At 55.0% G+C, this 16,099-nt stretch overlaps 1 protein-coding gene across 1 annotated transcript in view; it reads left to right on the top strand.

The window, feature by feature from the left end:
• Window positions 1-15,764, top strand: part of GRIK3 (glutamate ionotropic receptor kainate type subunit 3) — a 214,530-nt gene extending 198,766 nt beyond the window's left edge. Inside the window, exons 14-16 of the mRNA XM_012779939.2 lie at window positions 9,713-9,935; window positions 10,383-10,633; window positions 13,146-15,764. Of these exons, the coding sequence (XP_012635393.1) occupies window positions 9,713-9,935; window positions 10,383-10,633; window positions 13,146-13,340 (669 nt within the window). The 3' untranslated portion in view covers window positions 13,341-15,764. The remainder of the gene's footprint in view (window positions 1-9,712; window positions 9,936-10,382; window positions 10,634-13,145) is intronic.
• Window positions 15,765-16,099: the final 335 nt, after the last annotated feature.

The following is a 16,099-nucleotide window of genomic DNA, read 5'->3' as shown; positions in this document are numbered from 1 at the left end:
TCAGAGCAGTTAAGTGGCTTGTCCAAGGACTCACACCCAGAGGAACCAGGTGCTTGCCCAGGTCTGCTTTCCCCCAAAGCCCGTGCTTTAGGCCAGTGTTTCCCAGACTTGGGTGCATTCAAATCCACTGGAGGACTTCTTAAAACACAGCTTGTGGGCCCCACCCTCAGGGGTTCGGATTCATAGGTCTGCAGTGGCCCAAGAATGTGCACGTCCAAAAAGTCCCCTGGAGATGCTGATGCCGCAGGGCTGGGCCCGCACTTTGAGAACCGCTGCTCCAGTTATTTCTCAGAAATGCTCAGGACTTGGGAACTCTGTGGCTACAGATCTATTCTTTCATTTATTTTTAATTAATCAGCTGCTGTCAATCAGCCTGGATGCCTGGGCTAGTTCCCTTCCTCTGGGCCCTGGTCCTCACCCCCAGCCCTTGTCTCCGCCCAGGCCAAGCCTCTGGGTGCTAGATGGAGCCTCCAGAGGGGCCCGAGTGAAGGGAGAAGGAAGAGGTTGGGTGGGAAATCCTCCTGCCTCCTGAGCACTGGAGCCCCCAGCGCTCTCCCCCTGCCCCCGCCCAGCCTCCCTCGTGTCCCTCCTTGAGGTTGGAAGCAGCTACTTAGTGAAGAGAAAGGAGAGAGGAAAGCAGCGTCCCTCCTGGACGTTGCTGCTGCCACGGAAGCTGCAAACGCAACCTGCCTAAGAGGCCACTCCTGTGTATTTAGAGTGAGGGGGATGCGAGTATTGTCAAGGCATGTTAGGAGCACGACGGGACTCTGCTTCTGTTCATGAGTGTGAGCAAGCATGGGAGGATGTGTATACGTGTGTGGCTGCATGTATGCATGTCGCAGAACATAATATGTGGAAATGTGCATTGTGTGCACGTGCACATGCACACACGTGAGTCTGCTTGTGTGGGTGTGTGTATTTGTGCTTGGACATGAGTGTTTGAGCGTATATGTGATGCAGCTCTGTGATCTGGTCGTGTAGATATGTTCCTGTGAATGTAGACAAGTGTGTGCCAGAGAATCTACATGTATATGTGTGCAGACAATATATGCACTTCTGTCTGCTTGAAGGTCCCCTTGGGTGTGCCTAGATAAGTAGGGAGGATGGGCCTGTGTGTGTGTTTGTGCGTGTGTAATGGCCCGTGTGTGTTTGTATGTGTGTAATAACCCATGCATACATGTGTGTCTTTGTGTGTGTGTACTAGCCCCTGTGTGATGGCCCATGCACACATGTGTATCTGCATGTATGTGTGTATACTAGCTTCTGCGTGATGGTCCATGCATACATGTGTGTCTGCATGTGTGTGTATACAAGCCTTTGTGTGAGTGTGCAATGGCCCATGTGTGCATGTTTGTGTGTGTGTGTGTGCGTGCGTGCGCGCCTGCCTGCTTGTGCCTATCCCCAGGCTGCAGCCCAGCCCTTTGACTGTGCCAGAGCATCTCTCATGCATAACCCATGAGCCCGTCTCTAAGCAGGGCTCCCGATCAAAGGGAAACAGCATAAATAAGCCCGGTGCAGGCTCATTGCCGCTGATTGGATGCCCTTGCCTCCCTCCATGCTAAGATGCTCAGATTGGCTTCCAAGAGCCTAGTCCCAGCTCCCCACCGAGCCGCCGTCCTCAGCATCAAGCAGCACCTCCCGCAGCCTCCTCTGCCCTCACCCACCTTCCCTGCAAACGGCACAGCAAGGAGGGCAGAGAAGGGACACAGATGCCGCCACCCAGCTGGGATGCTGGGGCGCACAGGCCCAGGCTCACAAGGGCCTGCGGGCCAGAAAGAGCAACTCCACGGCCCCCTGCAGAGCCAACCCCACTCTCTCGCTCTCCTGATGGTCAATCCATTGCTCTTTATGTCTGGCCACAGCGTCTCCTGCCTTCGTTCAAATGACGCTCATCCTGCCCAGGCTGCCTTTCATGGGGAGTGGCAGTGGGGCTGCTGCAGAGGCAGAGAGGAGCCTGGGTGTGGACCCACTAACCCCAGCCAAACAATGAGCTGGAAGCAGGGCAGCCACCCCAGAGGTCCCTGGACAAACTAAATTCCTCCCCTGCCTCTCCTCTTCCGCCCCCTGCCCTCTGTAGCTGGATTTCCTAGTCATACCTGCACACCTGGGCCAGGTGGTAGCCTCCTTATTGTCACAGAGCATTTGAAAGTTACAGCTGGGAGGAGACCTAAGTGTAACCTGGAGAAATGGAGGCCCACAGGAGCTGGGTGGTTTGCCCACAGTCACGCAGCAGATCAATGGTGGAGCCAGGTACAAGGTCAATCTTCTGCCTACACACACAGTGCCCTCTCCCACGTCCACTCTAGAGCCTTCTCCTGGAGGGGTGGTCCTCTTCCCTGCCCACAGCACGGCTGGCACTAGGGTTGAGCAGAAGGCAGCTCCAGAAGTAGCCATCAGATGTCTAGGGGACATTGGCAAAGTCAACAATAACAGTGACGCTTATTGGGCATTTACTATGTGCCAGGCTCGGTTCCAAGCCTTTGACCTATATGAACTCATATTATTCTCGTTATATCCCAAGAAGGTAGATTATTATTGGCATCTCTATTTTTTGCAAGATGAAAGTAAGGCTCAGAGAGGCAGACGTACCTAACGGCACACAGCTAGTGGAATGTAGAGCTGGGATTTGAATCCAAGACGTCTCACGTCTAGTGCCTGTGCTCTAGGTCACTGTGTCCATACTGCATCCCTAAGGGCCCAGCCAGACCTCAGGAACCCACTGGGGAAGAGGGAAGCCACAGTCAGCTGATCATATGCCCATCCCAGCTCAGTCCTAGCACATCATAGTCGCTCAAATAACACATGCTGAGAGGTCACTGTTGTTGAATGAAAGGATGGCCTTAAAGACAGCAGGCGCCAAGTGGCACAAATGCAGGAGACAGTGTTGAGGACAGAAACCGAGCAGGTATCATTCCTTGAAGGTCTCAGAGTGCAGATGGGTGAAGCTCATTTCCGTGGTTCGCATGTTCCTGGTTAGGCTGCACACAGTGTTTAAAAGCCCCCTGGCCAAGAGTCAAATGCGAGGGAGCGAATCAGCTTCTGTCCAAACACAACAGCAGGAAGCAGGACGTCGGGCTCTCCAGGGGCTCTCAATCCCTGGCCCCCACCCTGCAGCCCGGGAGATGCGTGGCTGGAGGCAGCCCCATCATTCCAAAGGAAATTTCATTTGAAGAGTTGTCAGGGAGCAGCAGACATCACAAACAGCGTCTCCTGTGTTGTCCTCCCTCCGTCTTGGAAGATAAAAATTAATTAGGAGATGAAAAAGGAGGCCTTTGAAAGCACTGTTTGGCTGTAAAAATATGTAGGCAAAATGTAAAGGAGAACGTTGGGGAAGTGTGTTCTTTACGGGGAGGGCTGGGTAGCTTTGAAAGGAGAGGATGTTGGAAGACAGCTTCTCCAGGCACTTAGCCTTATGCAGTGTTTGGGGGAGGGGACACAGCACAGGCAGGAGGGATAGTGGCTTAGGAAAGGGGTGGGAGCTGGGGGCTGAGAATTCCAGGCTCCCGGGGTCCCTGGGCATTCTCAAGCCCGCCCCCTTGCACAACCCCATCCTAGCATCTCATCGGGAAGGTGCTTGGAGAGGCCGCCCGGCCCACCCCCTGCCTCCCAGCTGCACAGCAGACTCATCCCTGAGCTGGAGGGCTCAGAATGACGCTCCCCAAACTCAGCTGCCAGTTTCTCCTGACCCGTCTGCTGGCCTCTCGCTTACAGCCTCATGCCCGCCTGCAAGCAGGAGCAGGGGAGGAGCAGGGTGCAGCGAGCAGGCAGAATGCAGTGCGGCACGGCCTGGCGCCGTCACGTTACATCAGCTTTAACGTCAGACCAGGGTTTGAGTCTTGGGTGATGTCTCTGCTGCTGGTGTCCTTGGGCAAGTCACTGCACTTCTCTGAGCCTCAATTTTGCTCACGTGGATGAGGTGGATACTGATTCCCGCCACGCAGCCATTGGCGAGAGGATTCCGTGAGCTCCTAGACGTGCAGTGGTTAGCCCAGGGCCAGCACATCAGAGCACTGAGGGCAAAGGCTTTCTCCCCGCACACCCCTCCCGTTGGCTGACCCAGAAGACAGGGAAGCAGGCTGCGCCCTATCCCCTCTTGGCAGATGTCTTAACCAGAGCACGTTGGAGAGGACCAGCCAGTGGGCACCTAAAGGTGCTCCCTTCTTCCAGGTCCCTCTGGACGGGGCCTGCTGAGCTTCATGAAGGACACTGGGGCCTCCTCTCACCAAGTGGCTGGCTGCCTCTGCCCTGAGGTCCTTGGAGTGAGAGAGACCCAGAGAGATCAGGCAGTGTAGCAGGGATGGGGCAGGCGAGGACCAGTGATGATGGGAAAGTTGCTGAAAACCACCAAGCTACTGAAGGCCCCTCTGTGCCTCAGTTGTTTCATCTCTGAAATGGGTACAATAATAGCACCCGCCTTATAGAGTTACAGAGATGATTAAACAGCTTAGAGCATTGTCTGGCACAAAGGAGGCATGTGATAAATGTTAACCATTCTTATTGCTAATTGTTACAAAGTGGTGATAGGCCTGTCCAGCCCATAGATATGATTGGGGCGCACATTGCTTATTTATATATGTATATTTTTTAAACAACAATTAACAGCAATTGTCAGGAGCTAAGAGCTAAGAGCTAACCTTTGTCTCCAGTTCCTATAGTCCTGCCCAGCCATTTTTAGTTATTTCTGCCTGGCCCATCACCATTGGGGTTTTCTACCTCTGAGTATGGTGTTATTTAAATTCCATAGCGATACAGCGCTACATTTATCCCCCATTTCCAGTTGTGAAACTGAGCCTTACAGAGAAACAATGACGCCAGCCACGTATGCAGCCTCAGGGGCCTGGATCTGCGTTGAGCACATCACACGCCTTTTTCTCATTGAATGTTCACAATAAGCCTATGTCCTAGGCACTCTGACAACCCCCATTTTACAGATGCAGAAAGTGAGGCCCAGAGATGTGACGTCACTTGTCTGTGGTCACAGAAGGAGCTGGCATTGGCGCCCAGGCTGGCATGACACCAGAGTCTGAGCAGTGGAGCTCAGATAAGATTTGGCCCCCAAATCATATCTATGTGCTGCTGCTGGAGGGAGGCCCGGCAAGTCTGTCTCACGGGGACGGGGAGGCGGCAACAGCAGGCAGTGGCAGTGGGCTCCAAGAGGACTCCTGGTCCCCACGGAAACAACCCAAGAGAAATGATTAACTACTGGAGTCCGCAGATCCGATAAGGCCAAAGACTTCACACCAAGGATAAGAAAGCCAATTAATTTGGGAAAAGGTCTCCTTTCCAGTATGGAAAACACCCAGGGCCTTGCATGGAGTCTCATTGCCACGGCCCCTCTGCACACATTCCCAGGATTCAGCTCCTTTGGGAGTGAAATATGTATTTATGTATGCATATATAGACCTATATACATTCTCTCGTACAGAAATGTTAAATTCTCAAGATTAAGTATCTTCACTTGGGGAAAATCAATTTACTTCTTTGAGGAGGCTGGAATTGAAAGTCGTGAGCCTGAAACTTACTTTCTTGCCAGTTTTCCTGATAAAAAAGGCATCTCCATCCTGGCACGTTGCCCCTGTATTGGCTGCTGCAGACGATTCCATTAATTGATTTGGGTGGCTGGCCCTGAAGCGATCCATACTAAGGTTCCCAAAGGGGCTGGGATCGGCAGGATGACACAGGAGCTGTAGGTATTTGGGACTCTATTCCCTGGGACGGTGACTACAGCTGCGACCAGTGACGGGAACTCAGGCCTGAGGTGACTGGGGACAGCAGAGGGGCTGAGATTCCAGGGAGGGCCCTGGCCTTATCTCTGTCGGCCTCGGACGGGCCAGAGGGAAACCTTGCAGGGTTGTGCCCCAGAATCACTCAAGGACAGAAGGACAGAACTTAAGGGGACACAGAGGCCATGAACAGACGTGGTGGAGAATGGGGGCCCCGAGAAATAGGACGAGAACAGCGGGTGGCCATTCTAGGGAAGCAGATTTCAGATCCATCTGCCTAAGAGTGAGGGAGGCAGTAAACTTGTTGGCACAGGAGCCAGGAAGGTGGAGCTTCCCGAAATCAGCATCACAGCCAGCCTCATGCCTTGTTGTCACCTCCCATCGTAACTGGCCACTCTCTCTCGTGTCCTGTCCCATCTTCCTCACTCAGTTCCTTTACCCACTGGTGGCTGTCATCTGTCTTTCTGCAAAGCCCATCTGTCTCTACACTACCTCCAGCCCCCAACTGAAATCTCTGTCTCCGTCTCTGCTGTGTTACTGGAAAGAGCATATGTTTTGGTGTCAGGCAGGCCTGGATATAGGAGGAATGAGGTGTTGGGGTGGGGGAGGATGCGAGGAGGAGTTCGGAGAAAGAGGAGAAGTTCTCATCCCATTCTGAGGAAGCAGGAGGTGGGGGAAGTCTCCGAGTGGTTCGTTGTCAAGTTACATTTGCCAGCAGTACAGATTTACTAGATGGGTTGCATGGGAGAGTGGGTGGGTAGGAAGGGTGAGGAGGAGAGAGGGACCGATGGTTGGGTAGATGGATGAATGGGTGGATAAATAGGTAACTAAGTGGATAGCTTGGATAGTTAGTTGAATGAACTAGTGTGTAGATGGCATGTGGTGAGAGCATGATCAGATGAATGAGTACATAGATGGGTGGGCGGGTGGATATATAGATGGCGGATGGATGATGGATGGATGGGTGGGTGGAGTATTAGGAGGTGTAAGGGGAGCCCTGATTGCTCCATCCACCCTTGGTTCCCACCTCTAGTAGAAGACAGAGAATTTAGAAAGCAGAAGAGACAGGGATGGAAAGGAGCTGGGGTCACTGGAGAGAGAACAGTATTTAGCTTCCAATGACCAGGATGATAGAGTATCTGGGGAGAGAGTGTATCTGGCAAAGCAGGGATAGCTGGAGTTGGATAATTAGATTATAGGACTAGCTGGAATTCAGATGTGTATTGGGAACAGAAGTAGCCGAGGTAAGCATGCGGGCGAGCAGGTGTTAAGCTCTCTATTGCTGTGGAACAGATTACCTGTGTTAAGAAACTGTGTTTCTTAAAGCACGTACAGGCCGGGCACGGTGGCTCACACCTGTGATCCTAGCACTCTGGGAGGCTGAGGCGGGCAGATCGCTCAAGGTCAGGAGTTGGAGACCAGCCTGAGCAAGAGCAAGACCCCATCTCTACTAAAAATAGAAAGAAATTAACTGGCCAACTAATATATATAGAAAAAATTAGCCGGGCATGGTGGTGCATGCCTGTAGTCCCAGCTACTCGGGAAGCTGAGGCAGGAGGATCGCTTGAGCCCAGGGGTTTGAGGTTGCTGTGAGCGAGGCTGACGCCATGGCACTCTAGCTCGGGCAACAGAGTGAGACTCTGTTTCAAAATAAATAAATAAAATAAAATAAAATAAAATAAAATAAAATAAAATAAAATAAAGTAAAATAAAGCAGGTACAGTTGTGACCTAACAGTCTGTGGGTCAGCACCCAGGGCGGCTCAGCCAAGTCGTCTGGCTCAGGGCCCCCACACAGCTGCAGTCAAGGTGGTGGCCGATGCTGCCATCATGTCCAGGCATGGCCTCCAAGCTCACTCACACGGCTGTTGGCAGGACTCAGTTCTGCCAACCACGTTGTTAGACTTGGGGTTTCAGTTCTTCACTGACTGCTGGCCAGAGGCTGCCCTCTGCCCCTTGCCATGTGGACCTTTCATAGGACAACTCTCCACCGTTTAAGGACTTTCCACCGCGGGACAGTCAGTGGGCGCGTGGCAGAGTGAGGAAGGAATGGAAGGGACAAAAGGAGTCAGAGTGGGAGAATCTGTGTACCACAAATTATCTAGAAAATAGGAAGCAACAGGAGGAGGAGGAGCAGTTGGAAGATCTGGATATGAGGAATATTTTCAAGCAGAAGAGTATGGAATGGGGGGGAGCCTGGGGCCTCAGGAAGAGCTGGGAGGCGAGAAGAGCCAGGGAGCTGGGACAGCAGAGGGCACAAAGGCCTGGAGGCCAGAGTCGCAGAGGGGAGAGGGTCATGCCGAGCGGGAGTAGCTGAGGAGCAGGAGCAGCCGAAAGTAGGGCAGGCTGAGGACCACCAGGGCCTGGGAGCAGCCCAGCAAGAGCTGCACGCGTCTGAGCCCTTCATGTCTGTGGCTTTGGGGCGGGTAAATTTGTGGTGGGGAGAGAACACTTGTCTAAGAAGGTGTCCCCGGGCCCGTGTGCACGGGAGGCATCGCTGGCACTGATTCCATGCTCAGGTGGAATTCCAAGGGTCCTACCTGCCACTTTGGGGCTCCCTCCTGTCCTCGCTGCCTCCTCCCCAGGGGGTGCTTGGAGCTCCAGGAGCCAGTCTTTTGAGAGACCACCCTTGCCAGAGCAGGAAGCACCAGGGGAGTAGAGCGTACGCTTTCCTCGCGGGCTCCACACCCTCCTCCTGCCAGCCACAGCTTCTCCCCGACCCCCGCCCATCCCCCAGCCCTGCGCCGGCCTGCTCGAGCGTGCCCATGCCATCGTGCACACTGGAGCTGGGCCGGGTGCCAGTCAGACAGGCTGACATCACAGACAGGCACAGCCAGACTTGGAAGCAGCCAAGTACGGTGGGGCCTGCACAGCCACCTGCTCCCCTGGGCCAACCGGGGCAGGGCTGATCCCTTCTGGGAACAGGCAGCTGGCAGGCACCAGGATCCCAAGAAATCTCCCCAGTGCCATGCAGCCTGGTCCGTCCAGTCTCCCCAGGCAGCAAAGGACACTCATCCCTGGCTCCCCCACTCCTGACCTCAGTGACCTCTCTGAGTCTCCCCCGGGGCAGGCACAAGGGCCCACCCGCCAGACCTGGTCTTGGGGACGCTGGCTCTGCTCACACACGGTGTCCCAGCCCTACAGCCCAGGGCCTGGAGCAGCCAGAGGGACGTGCAGAGCACCCGCTCTGGGACCCGTCACTTTTCTCTGCAATTGGCACCCTGCTTCTCGCTCACTGACGAAGTGGAACAGACAGGAACACATGCTTCAGACAAAGTCCTCCCCTGAGACAACGCACAGAAAAGAGGCGTGCTTTGGTTGAAGTGGAGGTGGGGGCCAGGACCCACGCAGCTTTGCCTGCATCCACACCCTTGTCTCCCTCCCCGCCCGCACAGTGGTCCCTGTGAGGCAGTGCGCCTGGGTGGTTAGGGGCATGGACTCTGGAGCCGGGTGGCCTGGGTTTGAAAAGCGCCTGGCCCTGCCACTTAGTGTCTGGGTAGCCTTAGGCAAGTACTTGGCCATGCCTCAATTTCCCCATCTGAAAATAGGGCTCTTGGTAGCATTAACACCTGCCTCGTGTGACCGCTATGAGTTAATGAGTTAATCAATGAGTTAATGAGTTAATCAATGAGTTAATGCAGGTAAAGCACTTAGAACAAGGCCTGCACATGCTAATCGTCTAACAAATATTAGAGAAAGAAAATTTGTTTTTAAAAATTGAGTCTGAAGACGACTTGTGCCATGGCAAGGAACCCAGGGTCTCCAGGGGGTGGGCCTGAGTCTGCATCGGTTTCTCACTCACCAGCTGTGTGTCCTGGGACCTCGGCTCCCGGGCCTCAGTCTCCACATCTGAGCAGTGGGTGGCACTCCCTTATTCTGAGGACCGTAGACAGAGTTTGGGGACCCGAGCCCCGCCCGGCGGGGTGTGCGGCGCTTGGTCCCTTGTGTGCCCAGTAACCGTGTGTGCGTCACCCCTTCTCTCCCGCCCAGAAATCCAAGATCTCCACCTTCGAGAAGATGTGGGCCTTCATGAGCAGCAAGCCCTCGGCGCTGGTGAAGAACAACGAGGAGGGCATCCAGAGGACCCTGACGGCCGACTACGCGCTGCTCATGGAGTCCACGACCATCGAGTACGTCACCCAGAGGAACTGCAACCTCACGCAGATCGGCGGCCTCATCGACTCCAAGGGCTACGGCATCGGCACACCCATGGGTGAGCGGGGGGCTGGAGGCGGGCGGGGTGTGCATAGCACATGGGCGTGTCCCCGAGAGGTGGTGGCTCCCCAGCCCAGGAGCAGCGGTGGAGCCCCGTGCCTCGTGAGGCCGGCTCTGGTCTAAGCAATGAGGACTGGGCAAACACAGGTGGGGGTCGGTCCCCAGCAGCCATGCAGACCCACCTGTCACCACCCCTGCTGACGCAGCGCAGGTACAGTAGGGACAATGCCCAATGGACAAGGCTCCCCTCCCCAAATCAGGACACCTCCACTCCAATCAGATACCTTATACAGATTAAAGGGGGGCTGACAGTGATAGGGTCCCCCTTTTTAAGAGCTGGCTGAGGGGCTAGTGGTGGTGGCTGGCACTGACCAAGGTGTTGGCAGGACAGGCGCATGGTGGGCCAGGCGCCACTGACAGCCAGGGCTCCCCTCTCCCTACCCAGGCTCCCCGTACCGGGACAAGATCACCATTGCCATCCTTCAGCTGCAGGAGGAGGACAAGCTGCACATCATGAAGGAGAAGTGGTGGCGGGGCAGCGGGTGTCCCGAGGAAGAGAACAAGGAGGCCAGTGCCCTGGGCATCCAGAAGATCGGGGGCATCTTCATCGTCCTGGCCGCCGGGCTGGTCCTGTCTGTGCTGGTGGCCGTGGGCGAGTTTGTGTACAAGCTCCGCAAAACAGCAGAGAGAGAGCAGGTGAGCCCGGAGCTGGGGCCTGCACAGGGAGGGGAAGGAAGGAGATGAAGAGGCTTGTGCTGGTTTCACCCTTCTACGTGCCAGGTGCACCGTGGTGTCTTGTCTCACCCTCTTAACAGGCCACCCTACATCCAGTCCACCAGCAAGGGCTGCCGGCTCCACCTCTGCCCTCATGAGCATGTTTTCCGTCACTGTCGCCCACCCCAAGCCAGGCCCCCATCACCTCCTGCTTGGATTACACCACAACCCCCAAACTGGCCTTGCAGCCTCCACACTTCCCCGCTGCCATCCACAGTCCACACAGCAGCCAGTGCCCTGTTTAAAACTGAATTCAAACCATATTATTTCCCTGCATAAAACCCTCGAGGGTAATTGTTGAAGGTGGGTGATGGTTGCATAGGGGTTCATTATACTGTTCTCTCTACTTTTGCATATATTTGTAAATTTCCATAATCAAAAGTTGAAAACAGAGGAGTGAAAACCCACCGGTCAGCCCGAGCGTACAGATGGCAGAACCAGGCTCCAGCCGTCTGATTAATTCAAGCATGGTTGGGCAGTGGTTCTGGTCCCAGTAGCCAATTAGAATCACAGGGAGAAAGTTTTTAAGTGCTAATGCCCTGGCTTCATTCCCGGAGACTCTGTGTTTTAATTGGTCTGAGGTGGAGCTGGCATTGCCATTTTAAGAAAGCCTACGGGGCGATTTGAATGTGCACCTGTGTTGAGGGCTGCTGGGCTGGGGGGCCGCATCTCTCATGGAGAAGTTCAAAGCAGTCCGGGTCCAGCGTGCAAGGAGATTGGAGTTCAGCCCTGTGCAGAGAGAACATTATAAACAAGCAGCCGACATATCCACCGAAACGAAATGGCGTCCTCTGTCACCACCAAGCCTGAGTCGACAAAGAGGAGGGGGACAGTGATGTCATACTGGGTGTCAGAGTCAGCGAGGGTCTCAGGGAAGGGACACTTCCCAGTCTTGTGGAGGGGAGTCCAAGCAGTCCGTCTCTGGAAGGCAGCCTCACAGCAGGTTCAGAGGCTTTCAAAGTACCCACACGTTTTGACCAGTCGTGTTCTATTTTTAAAAACGCACCCTGTGGAAGTAGTCGAAGATATGTGCGGTTTTATTTACACGGAAGTTTGGTGAAGTGTTTATTATAACATGAAAAAATGGGGGGGGGGGACCTTTCAACAAATCAACAATAGAGAGTGGTTACAAAAGATTATGGCAGAGAAGAATAGCAGCCAGTGTCTAGGAATTCCCATCACAATCGGAACGAGCTCCGAATGCCACCAAAAAGCGCACGGGACCCAGCCCTTGCCCGGTTCTCTCTGACCCCGTGCACCAGCCTCCTTCTCGGCCCTCAACACCGAGCACATTCTGCCCGGCGCCTTCGCACCTGCCGCTTGGCAGGTCTCCTCCCCCAGAGGGCTGTGTTCTTGGCACCTTGTGGCCATTCAGGTTTCAGCCCAAATGTCACCTTCTCAAGTAGCCTTCCTTACCCGTCCCCATTTCCAGCCCCTTTTTGTCCCATGTCACTGCCTTATTCTCTTAATAGTAGCTATCACTATCTGAAATTCTTTCTGTCCACATGTTTGTTTCTTTCCATCCCATCATTAGACCACAAGCTCCCTGGGGGCTGGGACCCTATCCGCCTTCCATACTGCTACATGCCTAAGGCCTAGCAGTGCCTGGCACATAGTGGGGTCTCACTGGGTGTTTGTGGCCTAAAGAAAGGGCGTGAGAAGGGATGATATTCTGTATTTAGTAGGTGAGGACAGGGAAGCCTGGGGAGACAGCTGGGAAGAGGCAGGGCCAGAACTCAAAGCCAGGTCCCTATCCCTCTGCATACCCATGGTCCTGGTGCTAATGTCCTGGCCTCTCTGAGTAAGTTGAGCCATCAGTTGTCCCCACTGCCATCCATATGGCATAGAAGCCACCACCATCAGACACCTGTGGGCAACAGAGCACTCTTGCTGTCCCTCTTGGCTACCTGCAGGGACCCAGACCAGAAGGAAACCACTGCCACCCACTGCCCTACGGGGACCTGCCTCCCAGTGCCCACCTTGGGAAACATGCTGGACTTTCCTGAGCGGGAGGACAGTGATTCCTCCCCTTAGTTGAAAGCCCTTCCATGAAAAGGGATACCCACACATTCTGCAAGTGTTTCTTGAGCCCTGACTGGGCCAGGCCTAGTGCTGGGGGTTGGGCTCATGCAATGAAACTGGCTGGTTCCTGCCCATCAGACAGGTAAACCAGAGCTCCAAAACTTTAATGTACTTGCCAAAAATGGGCAGAAGATGACAATACCTGCCCTACCTACTTAAGTCTCCAAACAAGAATGTAGGACTTTGGAAACTGCTTCCCAAACTTCTTGTAGAGGGGAGAGGGGCGATGAGTGGGATGAAGGTGTGAGAAAGATGGGTAGTCTTAGCGCAGCCTCTAGGAGGAAGGGGAGGAGTTGGCCAGGGCCAGGCCTCATCTGAGCATCCTTCTCTTCCCCTCCTGTCCCCCCGGCAGCGATCCTTCTGCAGCACCGTGGCCGACGAGATCCGCTTCTCCCTCACCTGCCAGCGCCGTGTCAAGCACAAGCCGCAGCCTCCCATGATGGTCAAGACTGATGCCGTCATCAACATGCACACATTCAACGACCGCCGGCTCCCGGGCAAGGACAGCATGGCCTGCAGCACATCCTTGGCCCCCGTGTTCCCCTAGGCACAGGTGGGGTGGGGACCACAGGCCCGGGGGCTGGGCGGAGGAAAGAAAGCAAAGGAGACGGGAAGGAATGTCCCCGCCCCACGCCGGGCTTGGGGACCAGAGCTGCTGCCTGCCTGTTGGGCCAGGGCCCTCTGCCCTTACCTGCCAGGACACCAGCAGGCCCTCAGGCCAGTTGCTTGGGCTTCATTCTCCTCTTGTTTCTTCTATGGGTTTCTAAAGCTGCCAGCCCAGATAGCCAAGGCCAAAGGAAGCACATGCCTCTCTCGGGCCAAACTCACCTGCCCCTCGCCTCTCCTCTGGACTCAGAAGTTTCTGCCACTGCCCTGCAGAGGCCACAGAAAACGGGAAACAGCTCTTCTATTGCCATTCCGTCCCCAAGAGCCCAGGCCTCCTAGGGGCTGGCCATCAAGCCAGAGACACAAGCCTTTGGTGCTTAAGGAAGTTGTAGCGTGGTTGCCAGCAGGAGCCAGCGATGAGCGTGGCCACCCAGCTGCCTGGGCAGAAGGAAAGCGTCGTCTCTCAGCAGCTGTTCACACAGTCCTGGTCTTCTGGACATCGCACCACCCATGGCAGTCCCTATCTTGGCAAAGCTGAAGAAGGGGGAAGAGAGGAGTTTGGGGTATGAGGGAGAAGAGAACGCACAAATAGAGGCCACCGTTTTGGATTCTTACAGACAATGTCCCAGTGGCCCCCAATCCTCTAGGAGGTCTCTAGGAATATAAGTGGGGCAGCAGTCATGGAAAATTCATCTCCACTTTCTGGCCAGAGGAGAGAGGACCCCCTAAATCTCTTGCAAAGGATGCCCAGAGACTCAGCCGATATTCGAAGCCCAGTGGAAGAACAGCAGGTTGCATGGAAATCCCGCAGGCCCTCAAGCCGATGGATCTCACTTTGCTGGTTGGCGAGCTGTTTCCTAAGCCCTGCTGGCATTCGGGAACCTGGGCTCTTCGCCATCTACTCGTCAGCAACTCCCCGTTCCTGGCTGGTTGACCTTCACCTCCCTCTGTCTTCCTGGAAGAAGAAGAGTAGCTGAGATTGAAGCGAAAGTCAACTCACCCCTCCTCAAAAGAGGGGTCAGTGTCCCACTGCACAGGCCAACTTGGGGGTGGGTGAGGAACGCCAGAGGGGACCCAAAGAACTCCTGGCCTCCTGGACTGGCCAAACCTTAAGATGCTGTCCAGAAAAAAGAAAGTTTTCAGGGACAGGGTGTCACAGCTGGCAGAGGCCCCAGGGGTGGAAAGAGAGAAGCTGTTTCCTGGAGAATTAACCAAAGACCCCACGCAGAGACACAAGACCACCCTGGCCCTCGTCTCTAGTCCAGAGCAGCCGCGACCTTGTGGGGCTTGGGGAAGACAGCAGAGAAGTGGCGGCAGGTGGGGTATGAGCCGGGGGCTGGGCCCGATGATCCAGGGGTTCCAGCTTGCTGTGATGGACGCTGTAGAGGTGTGTGACGTTAAGATTCTTGGGAAAGAATGAGACATGAGGGTTAGGAACAAAGTGTCCTTAAAGAGAATGCAGTGGGGCCAGCAGGCCTGCTGTGGCCGAGGACAGAGGGCCGTCTCTGAGCAGGCGCAGGAGGCTGGAGACTCTGGGCAGGGAAGCGGGGACACCAGCCAGCCCCTCCCACTTCTGTCCTGTTGCTGCTGGGAGCCTGTTAGGGAAGAGGGGCGTTTAGATCTCAAGGCCTCCTCGGCTGGGGTGGGGGATCTCTAGCAAAGCCGGAGGCCACAGTGGCCTCATGGTAAATACGGTCCCTCCTCCAGGCTCGGAGCTGCCAGACCAAACCAGCCGGTTCCCAGAGTCACAGCAGCTCTGACTGGCTGTGCACGTTGGAGGCGCGGGAAGAGGGCCAGACGCACAGTGCAGCCCCCACACATAATGACAGGAAAAGCCATGCCGTGGTGAGCTTCAGGGTGTACGTGGGTGTGTGTCTCTGTGTGTGTGTGTGAGCCGTGGGTGCTGGGGTGAGGTCGGACCTGGACACAGGACAGTTCCGGGCATGCGGTGATAGGTGAATCCTCTGGGATCTGATGTGCACTTGTGTGTGCATCAAGGGACGACGGAGGGAAATCTGGGTGAACAGCAGAGCCCCATGTATGTAAAAACAGGAGAAGCCATGTCCTAACGGGGTTCCGGTGAATATGCATGTGTGTGCACGTGTGCACAAGTGTGCATGCTTACGTGCGTGTGTGTGTGTGCCTTTGTGCACTGAATGGCAGAGGATGGAAGACAGGATAAAGCCTGCAGCTAGCCAAATACATGTAACAGGAGAAGCCATGTCACCAAGGGGTCTGTGTGTGAACATGTGTGTAAACGTGTGTGTAGGCGTGTGCACAGTGGAGAGCAGGGGGAGGCCAGGACCAGAAAGTCGTGGGACACAGGGCCATGCGTGATGTAGACAAGGAGCCATGTGCAGCTGGGGCTTGTCGGGAAGGCAGCCATGTGCAGCTGGGAGCCGAGGCAGTCGGGAAGGCAGGGCACAGGGTCTGCCGGCACTTGTGTCACGGGGAAATCTGTCCCAGAGATGCCCCGCCGTTGCGTGGGCATACGCACCAGAGACTGGCCACGTGGAGGCAAAGCCCTTCAGGGACTCGTGGCTTTGCCGCAGATGGCATGTCCTGTTTGAAGGGAAAACTTTTGGCTTTTTTGCAAAGTCCAGGTAAGGATTCTAAGGAGGGAACTTGCCAAGTTGCTGTCAGCAAACACAGTCATTAACCACTGTCTCCCTCTGTCCAATAGTTTGGCAGCACACGCCT

This window comes from Microcebus murinus, chromosome 2 (genome assembly GCF_040939455.1).
Source record: "Microcebus murinus isolate Inina chromosome 2, M.murinus_Inina_mat1.0, whole genome shotgun sequence".
In the NCBI taxonomy this organism is placed as follows: domain Eukaryota; kingdom Metazoa; phylum Chordata; class Mammalia; order Primates; family Cheirogaleidae; genus Microcebus; species Microcebus murinus.
Note: the sequence above shows the minus strand (reverse complement) of the source record. Positions and strands in the feature narration are given on the sequence as shown.